Source organism: Vidua chalybeata, chromosome 29 (assembly GCF_026979565.1).
Source record: "Vidua chalybeata isolate OUT-0048 chromosome 29, bVidCha1 merged haplotype, whole genome shotgun sequence".
In the NCBI taxonomy this organism is placed as follows: Eukaryota; Metazoa; Chordata; class Aves; order Passeriformes; family Viduidae; genus Vidua; species Vidua chalybeata.
In genome coordinates this window covers 2220450-2244490 of record NC_071558.1, presented here as the reverse complement: position 1 = coordinate 2244490, position 24041 = coordinate 2220450, and the positions used below count along the sequence as shown (strand labels likewise).

Here is a 24041-nt window from a genome sequence, read left to right as displayed (position 1 = left end):
AGATGTGTCGCAGACCCAAGCTGCCCCCACCTCAAACCTGTGCTGCCCTGACAGTCCCAAGGGAACCCTACAAACTGACATCAGGAACCTGGGCTGGCCACTTTTCTTTCCCAGGGAAAAAGGCGGATCTTTGCCTCCAGGGGCCTGTGGCCCGGAGTGGCCGGACACCTCCAAAAATCCAAACGATCGAAGATGTGTCGCAGACCCAAGCTGCCCCCACCTCAAACCTGTGCTGCCCTGACAGTCCCAAGGGAACCCTACAAACTGACATCAGGAACCTGGGCTGGCCACTTTTCTTTCCCAGGGAAAAGGACCGATCTTTGTCTCCAGGGGCCTGTGGCCCTGAGTGGCCGGACACCTCCAAAAATCCAAACGATCGAAGATGTGTCGCAGACCCAAGCTGCCCCCACCTCAAACCTGTGCTGCCCTGACAGTCCCAAGGGAACCCTACAAACTGACATCAGGAACCTGGGCTGGCCACTTTTCTTTCCCAGGGAAAAAGGCTGATCTTTGCCTCCAGGGGCCTGTGGCCCTGAGTGGCCGGACACCTCCAAAAATCCAAACGATCGAAGATGTGTCGCAGACCCAAGCTGCCCCCACCTCAAACCTGTGCTGCCCTGACAGTCCCAAGGGAACCCTACAAACTGACATCAGGAACCTGGGCTGGCCACTTTTCTTTCCCAAGGAAAAAGGCTGATCTTTGCCTCCAGGGGCCTGTGGCCCTGAGTGGCCGGACACCTCCAAAAATCCAAACGATCGAAGATGTGTCGCAGACCCAAGCTGCCCCCACCTCAAACCTGTGCTGCCCTGACAGTCCCAAGGGAACCCTACAAACTGACATCAGGAACCTGGGCTGGCCACTTTTCTTTCCCAAGGAAAAGGCTGATCTTTGTCTCCAGGGGCCTGTGGCCCTGAGTGGCCGGACACCTCCAAAAATCCAAACGATCGAAGATGTGTCGCAGACCCAAGCTGCCCCCACCTCAAACCTGTGCTGCCCTGACAGTCCCAAGGGAACCCTACAAACTGACATCAGGAACCTGGGCTGGCCACTTTTCTTCCCAGGGAAAAGGACCGATCTTTGTCTCCAGGGGCCTGTGGCCCTGAGTGGCCGGACACCTCCAAAAATCCAAACGATCGAAGATGTGTCGCAGACCCAAGCTGCCCCCACCTCAAACCTGTGCTGCCCTGACAGTCCCAAGGGAACCCTACAAACTGACATCAGGAACCTGGGCTGGCCACTTTTCTTTCCCAGGGAAAAGGCTGATCTTTGTCTCCAGGGGCCTGTGGCCCTGAGTGGCCGGACACCTCCAAAAATCCAAACGATCGAAGATGTGTCGCAGACCCAAGCTGCCCCCACCTCAAACCTGTGCTGCCCTGACAGTCCCAAGGGAACCCTACAAACTGACATCAGGAACCTGGGCTGGCCACTTTTCTTTCCCAAGGAAAAAGGCTGATCTTGTCTCCAGGGGCCTGTGGCCCTGAGTGGCCGGACACCTCCAAAAATCCAAACGATCGAAGATGTGTCGCAGACCAAGCTGCCCCCACCTCAAACCTGTGCTGCCCTGACAGTCCCAAGGGAACCCTACAAACTGACATCAGGACCTGGGCTGGCCACTTTTCTTTCCCAGGGAAAAGGACTGATCTTTGTCTCCAGGGGCCTATGGCCCTGAGTGGCCGGACACCTCCAAAAATCCAAACGATCGAAGACGTGTCGCAGACCCAAGCTGCCCCCACCTCAAACCTGTGCTGCCCTGACAGTCCCAAGGGAACCCTACAAACTGACATCAGGAACCTGGGCTGGCCACTTTTCTTTCCCAGGGAAAAGGTGATCTTTGTCTCCAGGGGCCTGTGGCCCTGAGTGGCCGGACACCTCCAAAAATCCAAACGATCGAAGATGTGTCGCAGACCCAAGCTGCCCCCACCTCAAACCTGTGCTGCCCTGACAGTCCCAAGGGAACCCTACAAACTGACATCAGGAACCTGGGCTGGCCACTTTTCTTTCCCAAGGAAAAAGGCTGATCTTTGCCTCCAGGGGCCTGTGGCCCTGAGTGGCCGGACACCTCCAAAAATCCAAACGATCGAAGATGTGTCGCAGACCCAAGCTGCCCCCACCTCAAACCTGTGCTGCCCTGACAGTCCCAAGGGAACCCTACAAACTGACATCAGGAACCTGGGCTGGCCACTTTTCTTTCCCAGGGAAAAGGACCAGTCTGTGTCTCCAGGGGCCTGTGGCCCTGAGTGGCCGGACACCTCCAAAAATCCAAACGATCGAAGATGTGTCGCAGACCCAAGCTGCCCCCACCTCAAACCTGTGCTGCCCTGACAGTCCCAAGGGAACCCTACAAACTGACATCAGGAACCTGGGCTGGCCACTTTTCTTTCCCAGGGAAAAAGGCTGATATTTGTCTCCAGGGGCCTGTGGCCCTGAGTGGCCGGACACCTCCAAAAATCCAAACGATCGAAGATGTGTCGCAGACCCAAGCTGCCCCCACCTCAAACCTGTGCTGCCCTGACAGTCCCAAGGGAACCCTACAAACTGACATCAGGAACCTGGGCTGGCCACTTTTCTTTCCCAAGGAAAAGGCTGATCTTTGTCTCCAGGGCCTGTGGCCCTGAGTGGCCGGACACCTCCAAAAATCCAAACGATCGAAGATGTGTCGCAGACCCAAGCTGCCCCCACCTCAAACCTGTGCTGCCCTGACAGTCCCAAGGGAACCCTACAAACTGACATCAGGAACCTGGGCTGGCCACTTTTCTTTCCCAGGGAAAAGGCTGATCTTTGCCTCCAGGGCCTGTGGCCCTGAGTGGCCGGACACCTCCAAAAATCCAAACGATCGAAGATGTGTCGCAGACCCAAGCTGCCCCCACCTCAAACCTGTGCTGCCCTGACAGTCCCAAGGGAACCCTACAAACTGACATCAGGAACCTGGGCTGGCCACTTTTCTTTCCCAGGGAAAAGGACTGATCTGTGTCTCCAGGGGCCTGTGGCCCTGAGTGGCCGGACACCTCCAAAAATCCAAACGATCGAAGATGTGTCGCAGACCCAAGCTGCCCCCACCTCAAACCTGTGCTGCCCTGACAGTCCCAAGGGAACCCTACAAACTGACATCAGGAACCTGGGCTGGCCACTTTTCTTTCCCAGGGAAAAGGACCGCTCTTTGTCTCCAGGGGCCTGTGGCCCTGAGTGGCCGGACACCTCCAAAAATCCAAACGATCGAAGATGTGTCGCAGACCCAAGCTGCCCCCACCTCAAACCTGTGCTGCCCTGACAGTCCCAAGGGAACCCTACAAACTGACATCAGGAACCTGGGCTGGCCACTTTTCTTTCCCAAGGAAAAAGGCTGATCTTTGTCTCCAGGGGCCTGTGGCCCTGAGTGGCCGGACACCTCCAAAAATCCAAACGATCGAAGATGTGTCGCAGACCCAAGCTGCCCCCACCTCAAACCTGTGCTGCCCTGACAGTCCCAAGGGAACCCTACAAACTGACATCAGGAACCTGGGCTGGCCACTTTTCTTTCCCAGGGAAAAGGACTGCTCTGTGTCTCCAGGGGCCTGTGGCCCTGAGTGGCCGGACACCTCCAAAAATCCAAACGATCGAAGATGTGTCGCAGACCCAAGCTGCCCCCACCTCAAACCTCTGCTGCCCTGACAGTCCCAAGGGAACCCTACAAACTGACATCAGGAACCTGGGCTGGCCACTTTTCTTTCCCAAGGAAAAAGGCTGATCTTTGCCCTCAGGAGACTGTGGCCCTGAGTGGCCGGACACCTCCAAAAATCCAAACGATCGAAGATGTGTCGCAGACCCAAGCTGCCCCCACCTCAAACCTGTGCTGCCCTGACAGTCCCAAGGGAACCCTACAAACTGACATCAGGAACCTGGGCTGGCCACTTTTCTTTCCCAGGGAAAAGGCTGATCTTTGTCTCCAGGAGCCTGTGGCCCTGAGTGGCCGGACACCTCCAAAAATCCAAACGATCGAAGATGTGTCGCAGACCCAAGCTGCCCCCACCTCAAACCTGTGCTGCCCTGACAGTCCCAAGGGAACCCTACAAACTGACATCAGGAACCTGGGCTGGCCACTTTTCTTTCCCAGGGAAAAGGCTGATCTTTGTCTCCAGGGGCCTGTGGCCCTGAGTGGCCGGACACCTCCAAAAATCCAAACGATCGAAGATGTGTCGCAGACCCAAGCTGCCCCCACCTCAAACCTGTGCTGCCCTGACAGTCCCAAGGGAACCCTACAAACTGACATCAGGAACCTGGGCTGGCCACTTTTCTTTCCCAAGGAAAAGGCTGATCTTTGCCTCCAGGGGCCTGTGGCACTGAGTGGCCGGACACCTCCAAAAATCCAAACGATCGAAGATGTGTCGCAGACCCAAGCTGCCCCCACCTCAAACCTGTGCTGCCCTGACAGTCCCAAGGGAACCCTACAAACTGACATCAGGAACCTGGGCTGGCCACTTTTCTTTCCCAGGGAAAAAGGCTGATCTTTGCCTCCAGGGGCCTGTGGCCCTGAGTGGCCGGACACCTCCAAAAATCCAAACGATCGAAGATGTGTCGCAGACCCAAGCTGCCCCCACCTCAAACCTGTGCTGCCCTGACAGTCCCAAGGGAACCCTACAAACTGACATCAGGAACCTGGGCTGGCCACTTTTCTTTCCCAGGGAAAAGGACCGCTCTTTGTCTCCAGGGGCCTGTGGCCCTGAGTGGCCGGACACCTCCAAAAATCCAAACGATCGAAGATGTGTCGCAGACCCAAGCTGCCCCCACCTCAAACCTCTGCTGCCCTGACAGTCCCAAGGGAACCCTACAAACTGACATCAGGAACCTGGGCTGGCCACTTTTCTTTCCCAAGGAAAAAGGCTGATCTTTGCCTCCAGGAGCCTGTGGCCCTGAGTGGCCGGACACCTCCAAAAATCCAAACGATCGAAGATGTGTCGCAGACCCAAGCTGCCCCCACCTCAAACCTCTGCTGCCCTGACAGTCCCAAGGGAACCCTACAAACTGACATCAGGAACCTGGGCTGGCCACTTTTCTTTCCCAAGGAAAAAGGCTGATCTTTGTCTCCAGGGCCTGTGGCCCTGAGTGGCCGGACACCTCCAAAAATCCAAACGATCGAAGATGTGTCGCAGACCCAAGCTGCCCCCACCTCAAACCTGTGCTGCCCTGACAGTCCCAAGGGAACCCTACAAACTGACATCAGGAACCTGGGCTGGCCACTTTTCTTTCCCAAGGAAAAAGGCTGATCTTTGCCTCCAGGGGCCTGTGGCCCTGAGTGGCCGGACACCTCCAAAAATCCAAACGATCGAAGATGTGTCGCAGACCCAAGCTGCCCCCACCTCAAACCTCTGCTGCCCTGACAGTCCCAAGGGAACCCTACAAACTGACATCAGGAACCTGGGCTGGCCACTTTTCTTTCCCAAGGAAAAAGGCTGATCTTTGCCTCCAGGGTCCTGTGGCCCTGAGTGGCCGGACACCTCCAAAAATCCAAACGATCGAAGATGTGTCGCAGACCCAAGCTGCCCCCACCTCAAACCTGTGCTGCCCTGACAGTCCCAAGGGAACCCTACAAACTGACATCAGGAACCTGGGCTGGCCACTTTTCTTTCCCAGGGAAAAGGACCGCTCTGTGTCTCCAGGGGCCTGTGGCCCTGAGTGGCCGGACACCTCCAAAAATCCAAACGATCGAAGATGTGTCGCAGACCCAAGCTGCCCCCACCTCAAACCTCTGCTGCCCTGACAGTCCCAAGGGAACCCTACAAACTGACATCAGGAACCTGGGCTGGCCACTTTTCTTTCCCAGGGAAAAAGGCTGATCTTTTCCTCCAGGGGCCTGTGGCCCTGAGTGGCCGGACACCTCCAAAAATCCAAACGATCGAAGATGTGTCGCAGACCCAAGCTGCCCCCACCTCAAACCTGTGCTGCCCTGACAGTCCCAAGGGAACCCTACAAACTGACATCAGGAACCTGGGCTGGCCACTTTTCTTTCCCAGAGAAAAGGACTGGTCTGTGTCTCCAGGGGCCTGTGGCCCTGAGTGGCCGGACACCTCCAAAAATCCAAACGATCGAAGATGTGTCGCAGACCCAAGCTGCCCCCACCTCAAACCTCTGCTGCCCTGACAGTCCCAAGGGAACCCTACAAACTGACATCAGGAACCTGGGCTGGCCACTTTTCTTTCCCAGGGAAAAGGACCAGTCTGTGTCTCCAGGAGCCTGTGGCCCTGAGTGGCCGGACACCTCCAAAAATCCAAACGATCGAAGATGTGTCGCAGACCCAAGCTGCCCCCACCTCAAACCTCTGCTGCCCTGACAGTCCCAAGGGAACCCTACAAACTGACATCAGGAACCTGGGCTGGCCACTTTTCTTTCCCAGGGAAAAGGACCGATCTTTGTCTCCAGGGGCCTGTGGCCCTGAGTGGCCGGACACCTCCAAAAATCCAAACGATCGAAGATGTGTCGCAGACCCAAGCTGCCCCCACCTCAAACCTGTGCTGCCCTGACAGTCCCAAGGGAACCCTACAAACTGACATCAGGAACCTGGGCTGGCCACTTTTCTTTCCCAGGGAAAAGGACCGCTCTTTGTCTCCAGGGGCCTGTGGCCCTGAGTGGCCGGACACCTCCAAAAATCCAAACGATCGAAGATGTGTCGCAGACCCAAGCTGCCCCCACCTCAAACCTGTGCTGCCCTGACAGTCCCAAGGGAACCCTACAAACTGACATCAGGAACCTGGGCTGGCCACTTTTCTTTCCCAGGGAAAAGGACCGTCTGTGTCTCCAGGGGCCTGTGGCCCTGAGTGGCCGGACACCTCCAAAAATCCAAACGATCGAAGATGTGTCGCAGACCCAAGCTGCCCCCACCTCAAACCTGTGCTGCCCTGACAGTCCCAAGGGAACCCTACAAACTGACATCAGGAACCTGGGCTGGCCACTTTTCTTTCCCAGGAAAAGGACCGCTCTGTGTCTCCAGGGGCCTGTGGCCCTGAGTGGCCGGACACCTCCAAAAATCCAAACGATCGAAGATGTGTCGCAGACCCAAGCTGCCCCCACCTCAAACCTCTGCTGCCCTGACAGTCCCAAGGGAACCCTACAAACTGACATCAGGAACCTGGGCTGGCCACTTTTCTTTCCCAAGGAAAAAGGCTGATCTTTGCCTCCAGGAGCCTGTGGCCCTGAGTGGCCGGACACCTCCAAAAATCCAAACGATCGAAGATGTGTCGCAGACCCAAGCTGCCCCCACCTCAAACCTGTGCTGCCCTGACAGTCCCAAGGGAACCCTACAAACTGACATCAGGAACCTGGGCTGGCCACTTTTCTTTCCCAGGGAAAAGGACCAGTCTGTGTCTCCAGGGGCCTGTGGCCCTGAGTGGCCGGACACCTCCAAAAATCCAAACGATCGAAGATGTGTCGCAGACCCAAGCTGCCCCCACCTCAAACCTCTGCTGCCCTGACAGTCCCAAGGGAACCCTACAAACTGACATCAGGAACCTGGGCTGGCCACTTTTCTTTCCCAAGGAAAAAGGCTGATCTTTGCCTCCAGGAGCCTGTGGCCCTGAGTGGCCGGACACCTCCAAAAATCCAAACGATCGAAGATGTGTCGCAGACCCAAGCTGCCCCCACCTCAAACCTGTGCTGCCCTGACAGTCCCAAGGGAACCCTACAAACTGACATCAGGAACCTGGGCTGGCCACTTTTCTTTCCCAGGGAAAAGGACCGCTCTGTGTCTCCAGGAGCCTGTGGCCCTGAGTGGCCGGACACCTCCAAAAATCCAAACGATCGAAGATGTGTCGCAGACCCAAGCTGCCCCCACCTCAAACCTCTGCTGCCCTGACAGTCCCAAGGGAACCCTACAAACTGACATCAGGAACCTGGGCTGGCCACTTTTCTTTCCCAGGGAAAAGGACCGCTCTGTGTCTCCAGCGGCCTGTGGCCCTGAGTGGCCGGACACCTCCAAAAATCCAAACGATCGAAGATGTGTCGCAGACCCAAGCTGCCCCCACCTCAAACCTCTGCTGCCCTGACAGTCCCAAGGGAACCCTACAAACTGACATCAGGAACCTGGGCTGGCCACTTTTCTTTCCCTGGGAAAAAGGCTGATCTTTGCCTCCAGGGGCCTGTGGCCCTGAGTGGCCGGACACCTCCAAAAATCCAAACGATCGAAGATGTGTCGCAGACCCAAGCTGCCCCCACCTCAAACCTGTGCTGCCCTGACAGGCCCAAGGGAACCCTACAAACTGACATCAGGAACCTGGGCTGGCCACTTTTCTTTCCCAAGGAAAAAGGACCAGTCTGTGTCTCCAGGGCCCTGTGGCCCTGAGTGGCCGGACACCTCCAAAAATCCAAACGATCGAAGATGTGTCGCAGACCCAAGCTGCCCCCACCTCAAACCTCTGCTGCCCTGACAGTCCCAAGGGAACCCTACAAACTGACATCAGGAACCTGGGCTGGCCACTTTTCTTTCCCAAGGAAAAAGGCTGATCTTTGCCTCCAGGAGCCTGTGGCCCTGAGTGGCCGGACACCTCCAAAAATCCAAACGATCGAAGATGTGTCGCAGACCCAAGCTGCCCCCACCTCAAACCTCTGCTGCCCTGACAGTCCCAAGGGAACCCTACAAACTGACATCAGGAACCTGGGCTGGCCACTTTTCTTTCCCAAGGAAAAAGGCTGATCTTTGCCTCCAGGAGCCTCTGGCCCTGAGTGGCCGGACACCTCCAAAAAATCCCAACAAACAAGGATGTGCCCTCCACTGGCACCTTTCCAAAGCATTGCACTACATTCCAGTGATACTCTGCATTTCCAGTGTTTCAGCCTGTCTGACTCTCATCATGAGCCTAAAAATGCACTAAGGAATTCTAAAACAGCCCTTAGGAAGGTGTAACAATGCCCTAAAAGACACCAGACAAGTCCTAAGAAGCCTTCCAAAATCCCCTAAATGTTCCTAATGGTCCTGCAAAAACACTCAAGGAAACCTGCTCAGCCTCCAAACCCTTCCTGTTGCTCTCTAGCCCACAGATGTCATCCCTACCTTTCTCCAGGGGTTCCTGTTGTCCTCTGAGGGTTCTGTCGTTGTCCTGGTGTGAGGGTCACTGCCTTGTCCCAGCGGGAGCGTTCCGGTGTGCTCTCGCTGTTAGGGTTGCTGTGTGGTGCTGCTGCTGGCAGGGCTGAAAAGGGAAAAGGCTCTTGTTAGGGGGGCTGCTTAGGCTGAGGTTAGGGCTGGGGGGAGAGGTGGTGCTCCTGTACCCTAACTTGCCTCCTAAGCTGTACCCTGTAGCCCTGATCTCCACTGCACTGTCCAGCCCTCAAGCCCTCGCCCTTTACCCCTCAACCTCTCCCTCTGCCCCCCAGCCCTCAGGCTCTGTGTGTCACCCTCGAGCCCCCCCTTTGCCCCTCAAGCCCCCTCTCAGCTGCCCCTCAGCTCCTGTGCGTCACCCTTAATCCCTCTCCTTTGCCCCTCAGCCCCCAGCTTCTCTGAGGCACCCTCCAGCTGCCCCTGCCCCCCTCAGCATCTCTCTGTCACCCACTGTCCCCTCTCCCTGTGCCTCCCTCAGCTCCCAGCCTCTGTCACCCTCAAGCCCCCACAGTGCCCCTCAGCCTCTATGTGCTGTGCCATGAAAAAACATAAAATTTCCCTAAAATCCCCTCATCTTCAAAATGTTCTTAAAGCCCCACAAAAACATAAAAATAGCCTCAGAATACCCTTAAAATACAAGAAAAATACCCTACTTTTAAAAAAACCCTAAAACACACCTAAATATCCCTAAAAAACCTTTAAGAAATCCCTCAATATTCCTAAAAGAGCTCTAAAAATACCCCAAAAATACTTAAAATGCCCTGATAAGACCCTAAAAAAACCTAAAAGTTCCCTCAAAAGACCTAAAAATACCCTAGTCCTAAGAGTCCTCCACATACCCTCAATAGACCTAAAAAAGCCCCAAGAACACCCCAAAAAAAACCCATAAAAATTCTAATTAGTAGTAAGAAAGCCATGAAAATACCCTAAAAAAAATCTTTTAAAAGCCCTAAAAAAGCCCTAAAAGTATCCTAAATAGTCACAGAAAATTCCTAAAAAGCTCCTGTGAAAAAAAACCCTAAAATATCTTTTTAAAGCCCTAAAAAACCCCTAAAAAAGTGCTCAGTCCCCAACCTCTACCAGTCACTCTCTAGCCAGCCAACATCATCCCTACCTTTTCATTAGGGTCACTGCCTGCAGCTGCTGGGAGGGTTCTGGGGCTGTCCCAGCATTAGGGTCACTGCCTGCAGCTGCTGTTGAGGAACACTGGTGTTCTAGGGGTGTGTTTAGGGTGAGCTTAGGGTTGGGGTGAGGGCTGCTGCTGTACCCTAACCCTTCCTGGTACCCCGTGTCCTGTCCTTTGTACCCCTAACCCTCAGGGTCAGCTCTCCACCTGTCAAGTCCCCCCCTTTTTGCCCCTCAGCCCGCAATGCCTGTGTGTCACCCCAAGCCCCCCGACACTGTCCTGTGGCCCCCTAACCTCCACCGTGCACTTTCCACCCTTGTAGGGGTGGTTTTAAGGGTGAGGTTAAGGGTGCTGTGAGGGCTGGTTCACCTGTCACCCTCAGGCACCCCCCACTTTGTCCCTCAGGACAGCCCCTGCCTCTCAGCCTCCTTGTGTCACCCTCAGGTTCCCACCGCAGCCTCTCAGCGTCTCTGTGCCACCCTGGAGCCCCCCTTTTTAACTCCTAAAGACCCCTTCTGCCTCTCAGCTGCCCCATGTTCTGTGTCACCCTCCAGCCCCCTCCCCTCAGCCCCAGGTGCCTTTGTGACACCGCGCAGCCCACAGACGCCGTCCCTGCCTGTTTCCTTTGGGTGTTGTCCTGCTGCGAGGGCCGCACTATCCCCACGAGTCCGGGCTCCCATGTCCTGCTGCAGGGAGTCACACCTGGGGGATGGGAGGAGTGAGGGATGGGGCAGGGGCGGGATGGGGAGGGGTGAAGGGTGGAGAGAGACTGGGGAAGGGGTGGGCTGGAAGGACAAGTAGGGGTGAGGGGTGGAGATGGGGAAAGAGCAGAACAGGGCAGGGGGGAAGAGGGACATTTGGAGGGGGCAGTCCACATATCCCAGACCAAAGCTGCAGCAAAATACAATTTTAGTGGACAGGGCAAAGCCAAACACCACCTGCAAACTGACATCAGGAACCAGGGCTGGCCACTTTTCTTTCCCAGGGAAAAGGGCATGTCAGGGCCACAGACCCCTGGAGGCAAAGATCAGCCTTTTTCCTTGGGAAAGAAAAGTGGCCAGCCCAGGTTCCTGATGTCAGTTTGTAGGGTTCCCTTGGGCCTGTCAGGGCAGCAGAGGTTTGAGGTGGGGGCAGCTTGGGTCTGCGACACATCTTCGATCGTTTGGATTTTTGGAGGTGTCCGGCCACTCAGGGCCACAGGCTCCTGGAGGCAAAGATCAGCCTGTGGCAAGCACATTTCTCTCTCTCTCAGGATTTTTTATTGAGGTGCACAGAGAGAAATGAAAGAGAAAACAATTTCTATTTCTGCTCCATGTTTTTCTCTTGTGGAATGTGTTTGGAGAATTGTTTACCTGGAGTGAGCTCTTGGTTGGATCATGGTGGATTGTTTGGGCCTGAGAGCCAATCGGATCCACCTGTGTCTGGGCTCTGGAGAACAGGGTCACGAGTTGGGGGTGAGTTAGATATGATAGTTAGAGAAAGTAGCATGTAGTATTTAGTATCCTCTTTTATATAGCATATTAATGTATTATAACATAATTATAATAAAGCAATCATTTAGCCTTCTGAAATGGAGTTAGACATCATCATTCTTCCCATTGGGTTCGCCGACATCAACAACATCAGCCTTCTTCCTTGGGAAAGAAAAGTGGCCAGCCCAGGTTCCTGATGTCAGTTTGTAGGGTTCCCTTGGGCCTGTCAGGGCAGCAGAGGTTTGAGGTGGGGGCAGCTTGAGGCTGCGACACATCCTTGTTTATTCGGATTTTTGGAGGTGTCCGGCCACTCAGGGCCACAGGCCCCTGGGGACAAAGATCCGCCTTTTTCCTTGGGAAAGAAAAGTGGCCAGCCCAGGCTCTTCCTGATGTCAGTTTGCAGGTGGTGTTTGGCATTGCCCTGGCAACCAAAATTGTATTTTGCTGCAGCTTTGGTCTGGGATATGTGGACTGCCTCCTCCAAATGTCCCTCTTCCCCCCTGCCCTGTTCTGCTCTGTCCCCATCTCCACCCCTCACCCCTACTTGTCCTTCCAGCCCACCCCTTCCCCAGTCTCTCTCCACCCTTCACCCCTCCCCATCCCGCCCCTGCCCCATCCCTCACTCCTCCCATCCCCCAGGTGTGACTCCCTGCAGCAGGACATGGGAGCCCGGACTCGTGGGGATAGTGCGGCCCTCGCAGCAGGACAACACCCAAAGGAAACAGGCAGGGACGGCGTCTGTGGGCTGCGCGGTGTCACAAAGGCACCTGGGGCTGAGGGGAGGGGGCTGGAGGGTGACACAGAACATGGGGGCAGCTGAGAGGCAGAAGGGGTCTTTAGGAGTAAAAAGGGGGGCTCCAGGGTGGCAGAGAGACGCTGAGAGGCTGCGGTGGGAACCTGAGGGTGACACAAGGAGGCTGAGAGGCAGGGGCTGTCCTGAGGGACAAAGTGGGGGGGTGCCTGAGGGTGACAGGTGAACCAGCCCTCACAGCACCCCTAAAACCACCCCTACCCGGGGAGGAGCCACCCGCCCACAGCTCACACCACGCAGGGCATAGAGAAATACCAACTTTAATACAACCGCCAGTTCCTTTGGTATAGCAGGGCAGGGGCTGCGAGGGGCTGCGCTTTGGCTTGGGGGGAGTTACACTGTGCATGCAGGGGGAGGGGGGGTCCTCCCGCCAACACCCCCCCCCCCCCACCCCAACCCCGGGGCTGCCAGAGTTTGCCCTTGCCCAGCCGGGACGGGGCAGGGAGGAAGGAGGGGACGTGGTGGCACGCGTCCCGGAGCACAAGCATGTCACGGATGGGGTGCGGGGTGCTGGGAGCACGGGGGAGGCTCTGTGACCAGCCCCTGCCCTTGCATAAGAGTGTGGGGACCTGCGGGGGTCAAGGCACAGAGTTAACACGTAAAGTGATCCGGTACGGTCGAGGGCCTCGTGCTTGGGGGAGCGGAGCCCCCCCACCGTGGGCCCCCTCCTTGGCCCAGGGGCCGGAGATAAGGACAGGCTGCCTCTGGCTCAGGGGGGGCTCAGCCCTGCCAGTCCTGAGCCCGTGCTGGTGAGCGCAAGAGAGGCTGTGGCACAACAGCACGGCTGGGTTTTGGTAGGAGCTGAGCTGCTCTGCAAAGGCTGGAGCTGGAGGGGCTTTGCAGGAACAGTTCCCTGCCCTGCAGGCACTCACAGCCTGAGCCCCCCCCACGGCCACCAGCTCCACGTGGTGAAAGGAGAGAGGCCCTGTCCTCAGCCAAGTCCATGCTCAGTCCCGGGTGGAGCACCTGGAAGAGTCTGAGGGCTCCCTGGGGCATGGAACACGGCCAGGGGGCTGTGCACTGGGGGTGCCGTGCACTGGGGTCCCCGGGCGCTCACAGTCTCCTCTCCACTGGCTGCTGCAGGCACATCTCACTGCCGGCCGAGATGATGGGCAGGTGATTGTCCATGTGGTAGCTGATGAGGTGGCTGACGCTCTCAAAGCGATGATCTTTTGTCCTCACCTTGGGGGGGCCAGAAAAGGGGCGCTCAGGAGGCTGGCAGTGCCCACGTGAGGCCAGAGCTACCACCCTCCATGGCTTGGGGCTGCAGTCTCAAACCCGTGCTTCACCAGGCCCTGTCCATCCCCAAAGCCAGCCCAGAGTTTTTCCCCTGGCAAGCAGTGCAGAACCTCAATGCTCTGGTGGCTCTTGTATCCCCTAGGACCCCCCAACACGCTGTCCCAAGCTCCATCCCCAGGTCCCTACGTGGACTCACCACTCCCTCGGGATCGACGAGCAGCAGGTGCTTGGGCTGCCCACCCTGCAAGCCAGTCAGCACGTACTGGCCCGGGGTGGTGGTGCTCTCCCGCACCAGAAAGTCTCCGTTCACCTTCAGCAGCTTCTCAGCCTCCTTGCGGCTCATCTTCCCATGGTACCAGGGCTCCCGCCTCAGCTGCTCCTCCATGGAGGCCACCACCTGGGCGGGGGGCAGCCCCACAGGCACAGATGGGGGCACACGCAGGGCATCTTCAAAGGGTTCTGCAAGGACAGAGGAGCAGGGGGACCATGACCAAGCCCACAGCCACGCTGGGTGCCCTGGCTGCAGCCACTGTTTACTCACTCATGTCGAAGAGGTCCCTCTGTGCGCTGCCGTTGGCCGTGGTGGGGGTGCCAGAGGCTGAAGCTTGGCGTGTCTTGTCTATGTTCTGCACGTTGACGTAGGACGGGTCATCAAAGAGGTCCGTGCGGCCAGACGTGCCCGCTGGAGCTGGGTATTTCTCTCTCCCTGCTACCAGGAGCGCTGTGATCAGCAGGGCTTCAGCCCACCTTGGCCCCTCCTCACCAGGGCCCACCATCAGAGCAGCGGGGCCCATGGAAGAGGATGGAGACACCCATCACGTTACCTTGGGCTGGAGTGTGCTGCTTCTGGGGGTCGTACTCCCCACCGGATGACTGGCCAACAGGCTGCAGGGAGAGGCAGTGATGAGCCCCCGTCCCCTTTCCTGCTCATCCCCCTTCCTGCTCCCCCACACCCCAGGCTGCCAGACGCTGGGGAGACACAAATCACCTTCAGCAGAACCCATGGCCCGGTCAGGGTCCCTACATCTCCCTTATTATAAGATGGTGCCTCCCCGAGAGGACGTGCCCAGAAACTCACCAGTGTGGCACCCAAGTGATTTGGGGTCTGAGCAGCCCCATCCTGCAGCCTCATGTCCACGACTCCCCCAATGGGAGGTTCCTTGCCGGGGAAGTCGTTGTAGTACTGGTGATCTGGGGCTGGTTCCTCCTCTTCTTCATCCCAGGCAGAGCCATCAAACCCTGCCATCCTGGGAGAGCACAGCACAGATAAGCCTGTGACGGCAGCCACGGCTGCATGCCCTCTCCAAAACCACCTTCCTCCTTGACACACCACCCTGCTCTGACCTGTCGTGGGGGGTCACCAGCTTTGGAGGGTTCTTCAGGTACTGCTTGAAGCGCAGCTCGAAGGCCTGCCCGATGGTGCTGATCACATCCTGTGCCAAGCCTTCAGGACACTCCAGGATATGGCAGGCTGGGTAGAAAACGGTGGGGTGGGATTGTGGAACTCCAGCACCGAGGTTCTCCACCCCAGAGCCTGCCCTGTACACCCCAGAGCTTTCTTATGGGTCATCCAGTTCCCCCTGCTACGCTGAGCTGATCCTGAACACCTCCAAAGTGGGGCTTTGGCATCAAGGACCCTTGCAGCACCCTCACCTCTCTGATTGACGGGGTCTTTGGCAACATAGGCAACATACTCGGCTGTGTCCTGTGGGTGAGACAGCAGCAGTGAGACAGGGCACTGAGAGCTGGGCAGGGGGCAGGGGAGGCCCCCACACGGGGCACGGATGGGCCGGGTACTCACCGGGTCTCCCCCTGATGCAAAGGATATAGACTGCATGTGGTGGTTGGCAATGATCTGCAAGGTGAAGAGCTTGTTGGACACAGCCAGGAATTTCTTGTCACCCACCCAGGGGTGGCACATCCCGCTCCTCCCAGGGCTGACCTGCCATGGGGGCTCAAAACCCTCCAGAGCCCTAGTTACGAGCCACAGACCCACCAGGATAAGGACTGGGACATCACTGGGAGTGGGGTCAAAACCAGGAGATCTGGCCCCAGGCAAGGGGACTTGGGTCTCACCATCTCCAGGAGAGATCCCACAAAGCACATGGGATATTCCTCCCACCTCTTCAGCCCCAGGGAGGTGAGCACTCATCTCACAGCCCATCCAGACATTCCCTGGGGAGGCCGGGGGCATCCCCTGCCCCAGCAAGATCTGGGGTGAGGTACATGAGGATTCCTGCTTGTCCAAAGCTAACCCAACCCCTCCCCATTCTCACCTGCTTGCAGTCTGAGGCCATGAGGTTGAGGCTGCTGGTGGAGATGGTCAGGGTGATGGGCATGCCTGCAAACTTCAGGTTGCTCTTGCCCAGGATGGAGTTCAGGGAGCGGCTGCAGGGCTAGGGGCAAATGGTAGCCTAGAGAAGGGGCTCCCCAGACCAGACAGCCCAGCAGCAGGACAGGACACATCCCACTGCTTCCACAGCAGAGATGGGCACCTTGTCCTCACCAGTGGCCCTGGCCCACGCCTCAGCTGGGAGATCAGAGCCCTGGGCTGACCAGCACAGCACTGCCAGCTGGGCTGGGATCTGGTCCTTGGCCCTGTTCCCAAACCAGCCACAAACGCTCCCCCAGCAGCTTCCCAGGCAGGCCTCACCTTCCTTCTCCTCACGGCTCCCTTGGCACCAGGCACAGCCTCACATACCAGCCCAATGGCCTCCCTGCAGGGAGCGCAGTGAAATGTCAGTCCCCACAGTGCCTGCCTTGCCCCAAGACCCTCCCAACCACGGCATAGTCAGGACAGTGGGGACACAGGGATCAGCACAGGAGAGACAGGGCGACAAAGTGGAAGCTCTCAGGCAGTGCCAGCTGGGGCTCTTTGGGTGGGTGAAGTGCACTGGAATTAGTATTTGATGGCCTGCAGCCGCCCCTGGCCCCCACTGAAAGCCCCACGTGCTACCAGGGCCTTGCCTAGAGCTCAGACAACTTCCTCACCCCTCCCCAAAAGGAGCAGCCCCTGGGGAGAGGCAGAGCTCACCTGGTCACCTGTGTCCTGGTGCTGAAATCCAGAGCCCTCATGGACTGGAGCACTTCCACACAGCCCATGTACTGTGCAAGAGAGAAAGGTGAGCTTGGCCAGCCACGGAGTCTGTCCCCCATGCAGCCAGGGAGAGGGCTGGGGCCTCAAGCACCCCAGCTCTGCAGCAGTAACTCCCCTGGGAATCCCACTGCCCATCGCCCTGCCCTGTCCCCCACCCCTCCCCAAAGAGCATGGTGCATCCTCCCACCAGGAGGTCCCCAAATCCCCACAGTGACCCTTCCCACGCCCCCCCCAGTCCCCAGCACTCACCCGGACATGGTAGGAGACCCCAGAGCCCATGACCTTGTCATCGGGATGCAGCCAGCCACGGGTGGGCTTATTGACAAAGCTGCCGTGGCGGGTCCACTCATCACCCCCCAGCTGGCCACCTTCCACCCGCGTCTTCTTCCCACAGCTCAGCTTGTTCATATCCTGGGAACAGACAGTGACAGGTCTCACTGAGCCGGGGCTGGCAGCACCCCCTGGCACCACTGCTGGCATCCCAGGGGGACCAGGCTCCCCTGGGCTGCTGCCGGCCGAAGAGCCCCGCAAGCTGAGCAAGTTGGCGGGATTGGAGAGCTTCAGGTTGGCCATTTTGGGGAAGAAGGAGCAGAGGGTGGTAGGGCTCTCCTCCAACTCAGGCGAGAGCTCCCCGAGAGGTGCAGCGTGGCTGAGGGAGGAGGACAGGGAACCAGGCAGAGACTGCATGCTTGCAAGGGACTCCACTGGGGAGGGCAGGACTCCCAGGCCCGCCACAGCCTCCTCCGGAGAGGAGACGGACTCGTTCCGCAGGTGGCTGTATTTGCTCTTTTGCAGGAGATCCATGCTGGAGACGGGGTGAGAAGGGCCACAGCCGCCCTGTCCAGAGTGGCAGTAGGGTGGATGCAGCCAGCCAGGCCTCACAGGGGCCCCACAGAGAATCCGAGTGCCTGCAGCCGCCGGGAAGCTGCCCCCAAGCAGAAGCCTCGGCTGAACTCTGCGCTAGGTCCACGGCAGCCCGGCATGGCTGGCAGGGAGAGCTGGGCCTGGCACGGCGGCAGCAGGTCCAGGGGGCTGCCGGGCACCGTGCAGGCACGGCCGATCAATCGTGATCGGCGTCAGCAAGGATGTGCAGATCCGTTTAGACCGAGAGCAACGCGCCACGGCAGGGAGGAAACGGGGCCGCAGCGACACCCTGGGGAGCCGCTGGCTCGGGGAGGGGAGCTCAGAATGCTCTGGCCCAGCCTGGAGGTCCTCAAGCCCCTTGCCACTTCAACAGCGGGCCAGCAACAAAACCCATTGTCTTCATCCAGGACCGGATCCAGCTCCCTCTGCCCTGCTGCTGGGTTCAGCACGGCCACCCTCCGCCCCACAGCTCACTCCAGCCCCTGTGCCACTGGCCGCTAAGAGAAAATCAAAAGCATGAATATTTAAAGCCCGGAGATGAGGCAGACTCAGAGCGCATCCAAGCCCATCCCAGCCCTGCTCCGAGCACTGTCCAGGAGGGAACAAGGTCCTTCTGTGGCAGCCAGAGCCACGCAACCCACGTGCCGGCGGGGAGCAGCTGCTGTTGGCTTGCCGGGCTCTGCCGGGAGGGAGCAGCGATGCTGAGAGGACAGCGGTGCTCGCAGCTTCCTGGAACACAGGGACACGCAGTCCTTTGAGAGCACAGATCTTGCCTGCAGGGCTGGTTGGGAGAAAGAGGAGGACGGCCAGGAGCAGGATACAGGTAGGCTGCGCGCTGGGCAAGGCAGGGCTCAGCACAAACGCCCGGTCGTGGTGGGGAGCCTGTGGGAGAGGCTGCAGCTAATCGCTGCTGCTTCCCGCATCCCAGCTGCTCCTCCCGGGAGAAGAGATGAAGGGGCTGCGGCTGATCGGAAGAGCTGTGCTGACTCACAGGCGGCGGGGCAGGCTCTGCCCGCGGCGCGGGCTGCGCTGGGGCCGGGGCGCAGCGCAGGAGGGGCTCCCGGCGAGGGGTGGGGACGCAGCGCTTATCTGGAGCAGAAAAATCAAGGTCACAGGCGGAGCTAGCGGGAGCGGGGCGGCAAGAACGTGCCGGGGGCAAAGTTGGCCCCTCCAGCCTCGGGGAGCTGTGTGAAACTCCCACCTGTGGATCAGGGGGCTCAGGGGCAGGTCTCCCCTGGCCCCTTTTCCTCGACGCACTTGCATGCAGCAGGAACTTGGGCCAGCCCGACTGTGCTACCCTCCACAGCCTTGGCCCCACTGAGGGACAAGAGCTCTCCCCACTCCACCACGGCCCCACTGAGGGACAAGAGCTCTCCCCCCTTTACCACCTCTAGGATGAGGCAAGGAGTTCAGGCAGAACCCAACCCCTGACGCATCGCAAGCCAGACCCTTACCAACCACCAGGTGCTCTGTCCACCAAACCAAAACTGGGTAAACCCAGGCCAAGGAAAAGGCTCTCCCTGCTTGGAGCACTGCTTGGCACCGTGGCAGCTGCCTGCCCCACTTCACAAAGCCTGGCACACTGCCATGGGGACAGGGAAAGGAAAGCCAGAACAGAGCTGGAAATTGCCACAGCACATGTGAGTGGGCCAGTCGCTGAGGCATCTCCTTGGCCATGCACACCAGCTCTGTGAAAGCCAGCCCCTCCAGCTCAGCCACGGTGGTCCCACAGGCAGAGAGCCTGTGCTGGCTGTTCCACAAAGTGCCTGTCCCCTCCAGGGGCCCCCGGCTGTTCAGTGCTGTGACCTTCCTGTGGCCGCAGCACCACTCCTCTAAAGAAAAGCAGGAAGCCCGGAGCCAGGAAGTTGCTGGCCCGGTGAGGGGCCAGTGCAGCCCTGTTGCCAGGGGAGCCTGGCTGGGCAGCATCAAGTGGCCGTGGAGCAGTGGGGTTTGCCCGTGACGGACTGGCCACTGGCTGATGTGGGCCTGAGTTTGCCTGGCATGGCAGCTCTGTGAGCCCCGATGCTCCCCCAGGATAAGAGCAGGATGGAATTGCAATGGGGCAGGAGTGTGTCCTTGGCCCCAGGGCTTGGAGCAGCCATCACCTACTACAGGCAGCAAAGGGCTGATAAGCCTCCCAGCTGAAGCTCCTGCTCAGACACATCTCTGCTTTTATAAGCTAGAGTAATTCCTGATTTTCTCAGAACCTTCGAGGCCAGTCTGCCCACATCACTCAACAGCCTGTTACAAGGTGCATTGCAGCTCCCAGCCCTTCGAGATCAGAGGTGCTACCATCGCAGCCCCCTCCACCCCAGAGTCCACCCCAGGGCATCAGAGCTCCCTCCCAGTGGGCTCTGAGTGCAAAAGGCAAACCTGGAAATGTGCAGAGGCACAGAACACCAGCCCTGCCTGAACCCAAGCCCCATCCCACAGGCTGCAGCCCTTCCCCCTTGCCAGGCAGATGCCAGGAGCTGCTGCCCCTGCAGCAGAGGATGAGCAGAGCAGCTGGAACAACTGCCCCCAAGGAGCTCTGGGGACATGTCCTGGACCCAGCTGCTCCATGTGCCCTGCCACCACAGACAATGGATCGTGAGAAACAGAGGGATGTGGACTACTTTCAGGCACATGTCAGCTGGGGCAAGGAGGAGAAGCAGAGTGGGGATGCTCAGGTCTCCACTACCAACATCCTCCCTGGAAAAAAAACCTGGGAGCTGAGTCAGAGGCCTGGAACAAACCAGTGGTTTGGCATGAAATCGCAGCAAGGTGCAGATGGCCACGCATACAGACCTCGCCCTGGGCAGGAGACCCCCCGTGCCCAACTGCAGTCAACGCTGAACCTCTGAGGCAGGGGTGAAGCAAAGGAGAACACTCAAATCCAGCCAACAGCTGATTTTTTCCCCCACACGTCACAGCAGCGTCGAACAACATTTACGCATCCCTGCACGCAACCTCTCCTTCGTTCTGGAGAGGCGGTGAGGAGATACCAGTGGAGATGTGGGGAAGAGGCTGGAGACCTCCCAGAAGGCAGAGGAGGCAGGCAGGATCCACCACCGAAGCCACTTAGCCCTCCACCGAAGTCCTTACCACGTACTCCATCGCCGGCGGAGGGCAGGGCAGGCCCCGGGCAGGGAGCAGAGACACACAGCCCCTCTCGTCTGGCACTCCGACCTGCGGTTCGGGGACAAACAGGGAGTTAGCCAGCCCTGTCCCAGCCCGCCGAGGTGGGTGGGGGCCACGGTGCCAAGAGGCAGACCCTGCTCCTCCATGCTGTCCACAGGTGGATGGGGCTGTGGCTGCCGTGCAATGTGCTGCTGGCACAAAGAGTGAGAGAAGCCTGGAAGCTGCCTTCTTCCCGTTGGAAATAAGATGGAGATGGGATGCGCCGGGACAGGAAGAGGAGGCTGAGCCCTGCTTGGGCTCTGCCCACACTGGCAGATGGTATCGGGGGCCTGGAGTCACTCTGTGACCCAGGAAAAGTGCTGGAGCCGATCCCTGCCCAGCCCAAAAACCAGTACTGGAAAACCACACGCAAGGAGGGAGAGCAAAAGCAACCAGAGGGGCAGAGCTGCCCCCTCCTCCACCCCTCCAGCTGGCACCCTGATGCAAAATTATACACAGAGCCCCCAGGGCCGTGTCCCTTCCTCCCAGGGGAGCCGGTGAAGACAGGAGTCGTGGAAAGACTCTACAAGGGGTGAGCTGGCAGAGGCAGGAAGCTCTGTGAGGGGAAAACAAGGCAAGCAAAGCACTCTTCTCACTGCCACTGCCCAGCTGAGGCAGCCAAGGCCGGGCCAGTGGAGCAGTGCAGGGCAGCAGATGTGATTTTACTGCTCGGCAGCAATTGTACCTTTATCTGCAGCCTGTAGCCTGGAAGGCAGCACGATAAGGAGCGCCAGGCTTGGCCATGGCAGCGGAGATTGACCCCCTGCAGCACCATGCCAGTGCCAAGCAGAGGTGGCGACCACATCCTTTGGACACCAGGCACGGAGGCTGGTGGCAGGGAAGGAGTATCATGGCCCAGAGGTTGGTGCTCAGCCTTAGCACAGCCCATTTGTGTCCCTCCCGAGGGTGGAACGCTGCTGTGCACAGCTCCAGAGGGTGCCCAGCCGAGGCATTCCCCCACCAAAGCAGGGGGATCCTCAAGCCCTCCTTGGCTGAGAGGAAATCTTGGCATCTTCAGCCCCTCTGTTACAGGCTGACACCAGGGCAGCCCTGGCAAGCACCAAAAGGCAGTGCCCTTTGCCCACAGACTTCTGCAACGTGGCAAGCAGGGCCCAGGTCACGTTCCCTCGGAAGCCGTGTCCACGGCTGTGTGGGTGACCCCATTTAAGACATTCAAGGGGAGAAGCAAGAACAGACGGACACAACACACTGCTGGAGAGCAGACACGGATCTCCAAGGGGCAGCAGCTACCCCTGTCCACAACAGCTGGGTGGGCTCCAGGTACTCACTGCTGCCTTACTCGGAAGCACAGAAGGCAGGAGGGCAGCCCCCGGCACCGCCGAGGCCGGGGAAGCCTCCAAGCCCAGCCGCTGCCCCGTCCCTGCTGGAGGTCATGCCACTCTTGGGGCTCGGGGCTCTCCCTGCACCCTGCAGCACCTCCACAGCCGGTGTCCTTCCCGTGTCTCGCAGCAGCACGGGGTGGGGGCATCGCAAACCGGAGCCCCAGGCACACGCATCACCCCGGTCACCTCCGCACAGCACGGCACCGGCTCGTCCAACCCCCGCCGGGTCCGGGCCTGCCCCACGGCCCGGCCAGCCTCCCTCACGCCGGGCAAACGGCGGCCCGGCCCTCACAGCACGGGGGAGCGGCGGCGTCTCGGGGGCGGCTGCGGCAGAAAAACAAAAAACAAAAAAAAAAAAAGCCAAAAAAAAAAAAAAAAAAAAACAAAACAAAAAACCCACTCGTTCCGCGGAAGGCGGCGGCGGCGGCGAGCGATGTTGTTGGCCTCAGTCCGGCGACGCTGCGGCCGCGGGGGGCACCGCGGGGCCTGGCCTTGGGTCCCGGGGCCTGCGAGGGTGTGTCCCGTCCCCGTCCCCCCCCCCCCGCTTCTTCTTCCTCCTCCTCCTCCTCCTCCTCCGTCCGCGCGCGCCCTCACCGCCCCGGCCGGCGCGCGCTCACCGGGCACCATCGGTCACGCGCGGGCCTCGCGCCGCTCCCCGCCACTCACTTCCGGCCCGCGCCCCTCCGCCGCGGGCCCCCGCGTCACGTGACACACCCCTTCCCACACACACACACACACACGCGCCAGCCAATCGCCGGCCGCGCCGCCGGCCCGCCCCGTCGCGCGCGCGCCGGCCAATGGGCGGCCGCCCCGCCCCTCCCCGCGGGAGCGGCGCCGGCCAATGGGAGCGCGAGGCGGCGGCGTTTGAAAGCGCCGCGCGCGCGGGGGGCGGGGGGGGAAAAAGGGCGGGGGGGTGGAGCGGGGGCGTCAACGGCCGCCGCAGGGAGGTGCACGGCGGGCCCGTCATGGCGCACAAACAGATCTACTACTCGGACAAGTACGACGATGAGGAGTTTGAGTACCGGTACGGAGCGGGAAGGGGTCGCGGCGAACGTCTGCTCGATGAGGATGCACGGGGGCTCGGTTAAGGCGGGGTGAGGGAGGGTGGTGGCTCGGTAGCGGAGGGCGGCGGGGTGGGAGAGGCTTTTAACGGCTCGCGAGTGGGAGGGGAGCGGTGGGCGAGTCGTGGCTCCCCAGGGAAGCGAGGGGGGAATTATCCTGGCAACACGGTCGGTGGAGGGGGGGGTCCCGGTGAGGGTTCTGCGTCGGGCCACGGCGCAGCTCTCCGGTAGGGAATCTCCGTCCTGGGGCGTGAGGGGCTGTCGGGGGTGCCCCGGTGTTGACTGAGAGCTGCGGCGCCACAGGCACGTGATGCTGCCCAAGGACATCGCCAAGCTGGTGCCCAAGACCCACCTTCTGTCGGAGTCGGAGTGGCGGAACCTGGGGGTGCAGCAGAGCCAGGGCTGGGTCCACTACATGATCCACGAGCCAGGTGAGCGCCGCGGGGGAGCGGGTGGCGCCCAGGGGGCCCGGCCTGACCCCCTCTCTTGCCCCGCAGAGCCCCACATCCTGCTCTTCCGACGGCCGCTGCCGAAGAAGCCGGAGAAGTGAGTGGCCCCTGGTCTGCCGAAGCTCCCAGTCCTTCCACGTTGAGACAACACCTTACTCCTCCTCCTCCTCGGCGTTTCTCGGGGGCTTCACCCCGTGACCCTCGACGCTGCCTGCGCGTCGTTTCGGCGGCTCGGCCCGGGTTCCAGAGGCCCTTCCCGTTGCGATGCCTCCAAAGTTTCAATAAAGTGATGTTTGGGAGCTGTCTGTCTGCAGTGCCGGTGGGTGGAGGGCGAAAGGGACCCGGTGCCCCGGGGTCT

The 24041-nt window shown here is 59.4% G+C and overlaps 2 protein-coding genes across 10 annotated transcripts; one reads left to right on the top strand and one right to left on the bottom strand.

Moving 5' to 3' along the window:
• Positions 1-12715: 12715 nt before the first annotated feature.
• SHC1 (SHC adaptor protein 1) lies at positions 12716-22875 on the bottom strand. Of its 8 annotated transcripts, XM_053966951.1 has the most exons (14): positions 22574-22658; positions 20756-20839; positions 17057-17218; positions 16745-16815; positions 16364-16427; positions 15987-16106; positions 15512-15565; positions 15364-15415; positions 15055-15181; positions 14789-14957; positions 14535-14595; positions 14252-14416; positions 13907-14169; positions 12716-13653 (listed from the first exon to the last, which is right to left on the bottom strand). In XM_053966951.1, the coding sequence occupies exons 2-14, from the start codon at positions 20765-20767 to the stop codon at positions 13525-13527; spliced, it is 1449 nt and encodes a 482-aa protein (XP_053822926.1). In that variant the 5' UTR covers positions 20768-20839; positions 22574-22658; the 3' UTR covers positions 12716-13524. The 8 variants fall into 8 exon arrangements, with proteins under 8 accessions (XP_053822926.1, XP_053822923.1, XP_053822921.1 ...); XM_053966948.1 differs by lacking the exon at positions 22574-22658 and adding an exon at positions 22791-22822 and having other exon boundaries at positions 14252-14419; positions 15364-15565; XM_053966946.1 differs by having other exon boundaries at positions 14252-14419; positions 15364-15565.
• A 204-nt stretch (positions 22876-23079) lies between these two features.
• CKS1B (CDC28 protein kinase regulatory subunit 1B) lies at positions 23080-23982 on the top strand. Of its 2 annotated transcripts, XM_053967099.1 has the most exons (3): positions 23087-23197; positions 23538-23665; positions 23732-23982. In XM_053967099.1, the coding sequence occupies exons 1-3, from the start codon at positions 23139-23141 to the stop codon at positions 23782-23784; spliced, it is 240 nt and encodes a 79-aa protein (XP_053823074.1). In that variant the 5' UTR covers positions 23087-23138; the 3' UTR covers positions 23785-23982. The 2 variants fall into 2 exon arrangements, with proteins under 2 accessions (XP_053823073.1, XP_053823074.1); XM_053967098.1 differs by having other exon boundaries at positions 23080-23197; positions 23538-23982.
• The last annotated feature ends 59 nt before the right edge of the window (positions 23983-24041 follow it).

Excerpts from the sequence above, each read along its gene's own strand:
- CKS1B (XM_053967098.1), top strand. The coding sequence starts at position 23,139 with ATGGCGCACAAACAGATCTACTACTCGGACAAGTACGACGATGAGGAG. Across the intron at positions 23,198-23,537 it reads GATGAGGAGTTTGAGTACCG|GCACGTGATGCTGCCCAAGG; the intron begins GTACGGAGCGGG and ends GCGGCGCCACAG.
- SHC1 (XM_053966944.1), bottom strand. The coding sequence starts at position 17,611 with ATGGATCTCCTGCAAAAGAGCAAATACAGCCACCTGCGGAACGAGTCC. Across the intron at positions 15,566-15,986 it reads TGGCCTCAGACTGCAAGCAG|ATCATTGCCAACCACCACAT; the intron begins GTGAGAATGGGG and ends TTCACCTTGCAG. Across the intron at positions 15,182-15,363 it reads AGACCCCGTCAATCAGAGAG|CCTGCCATATCCTGGAGTGT; the intron begins GTGAGGGTGCTG and ends TTTTCTACCCAG.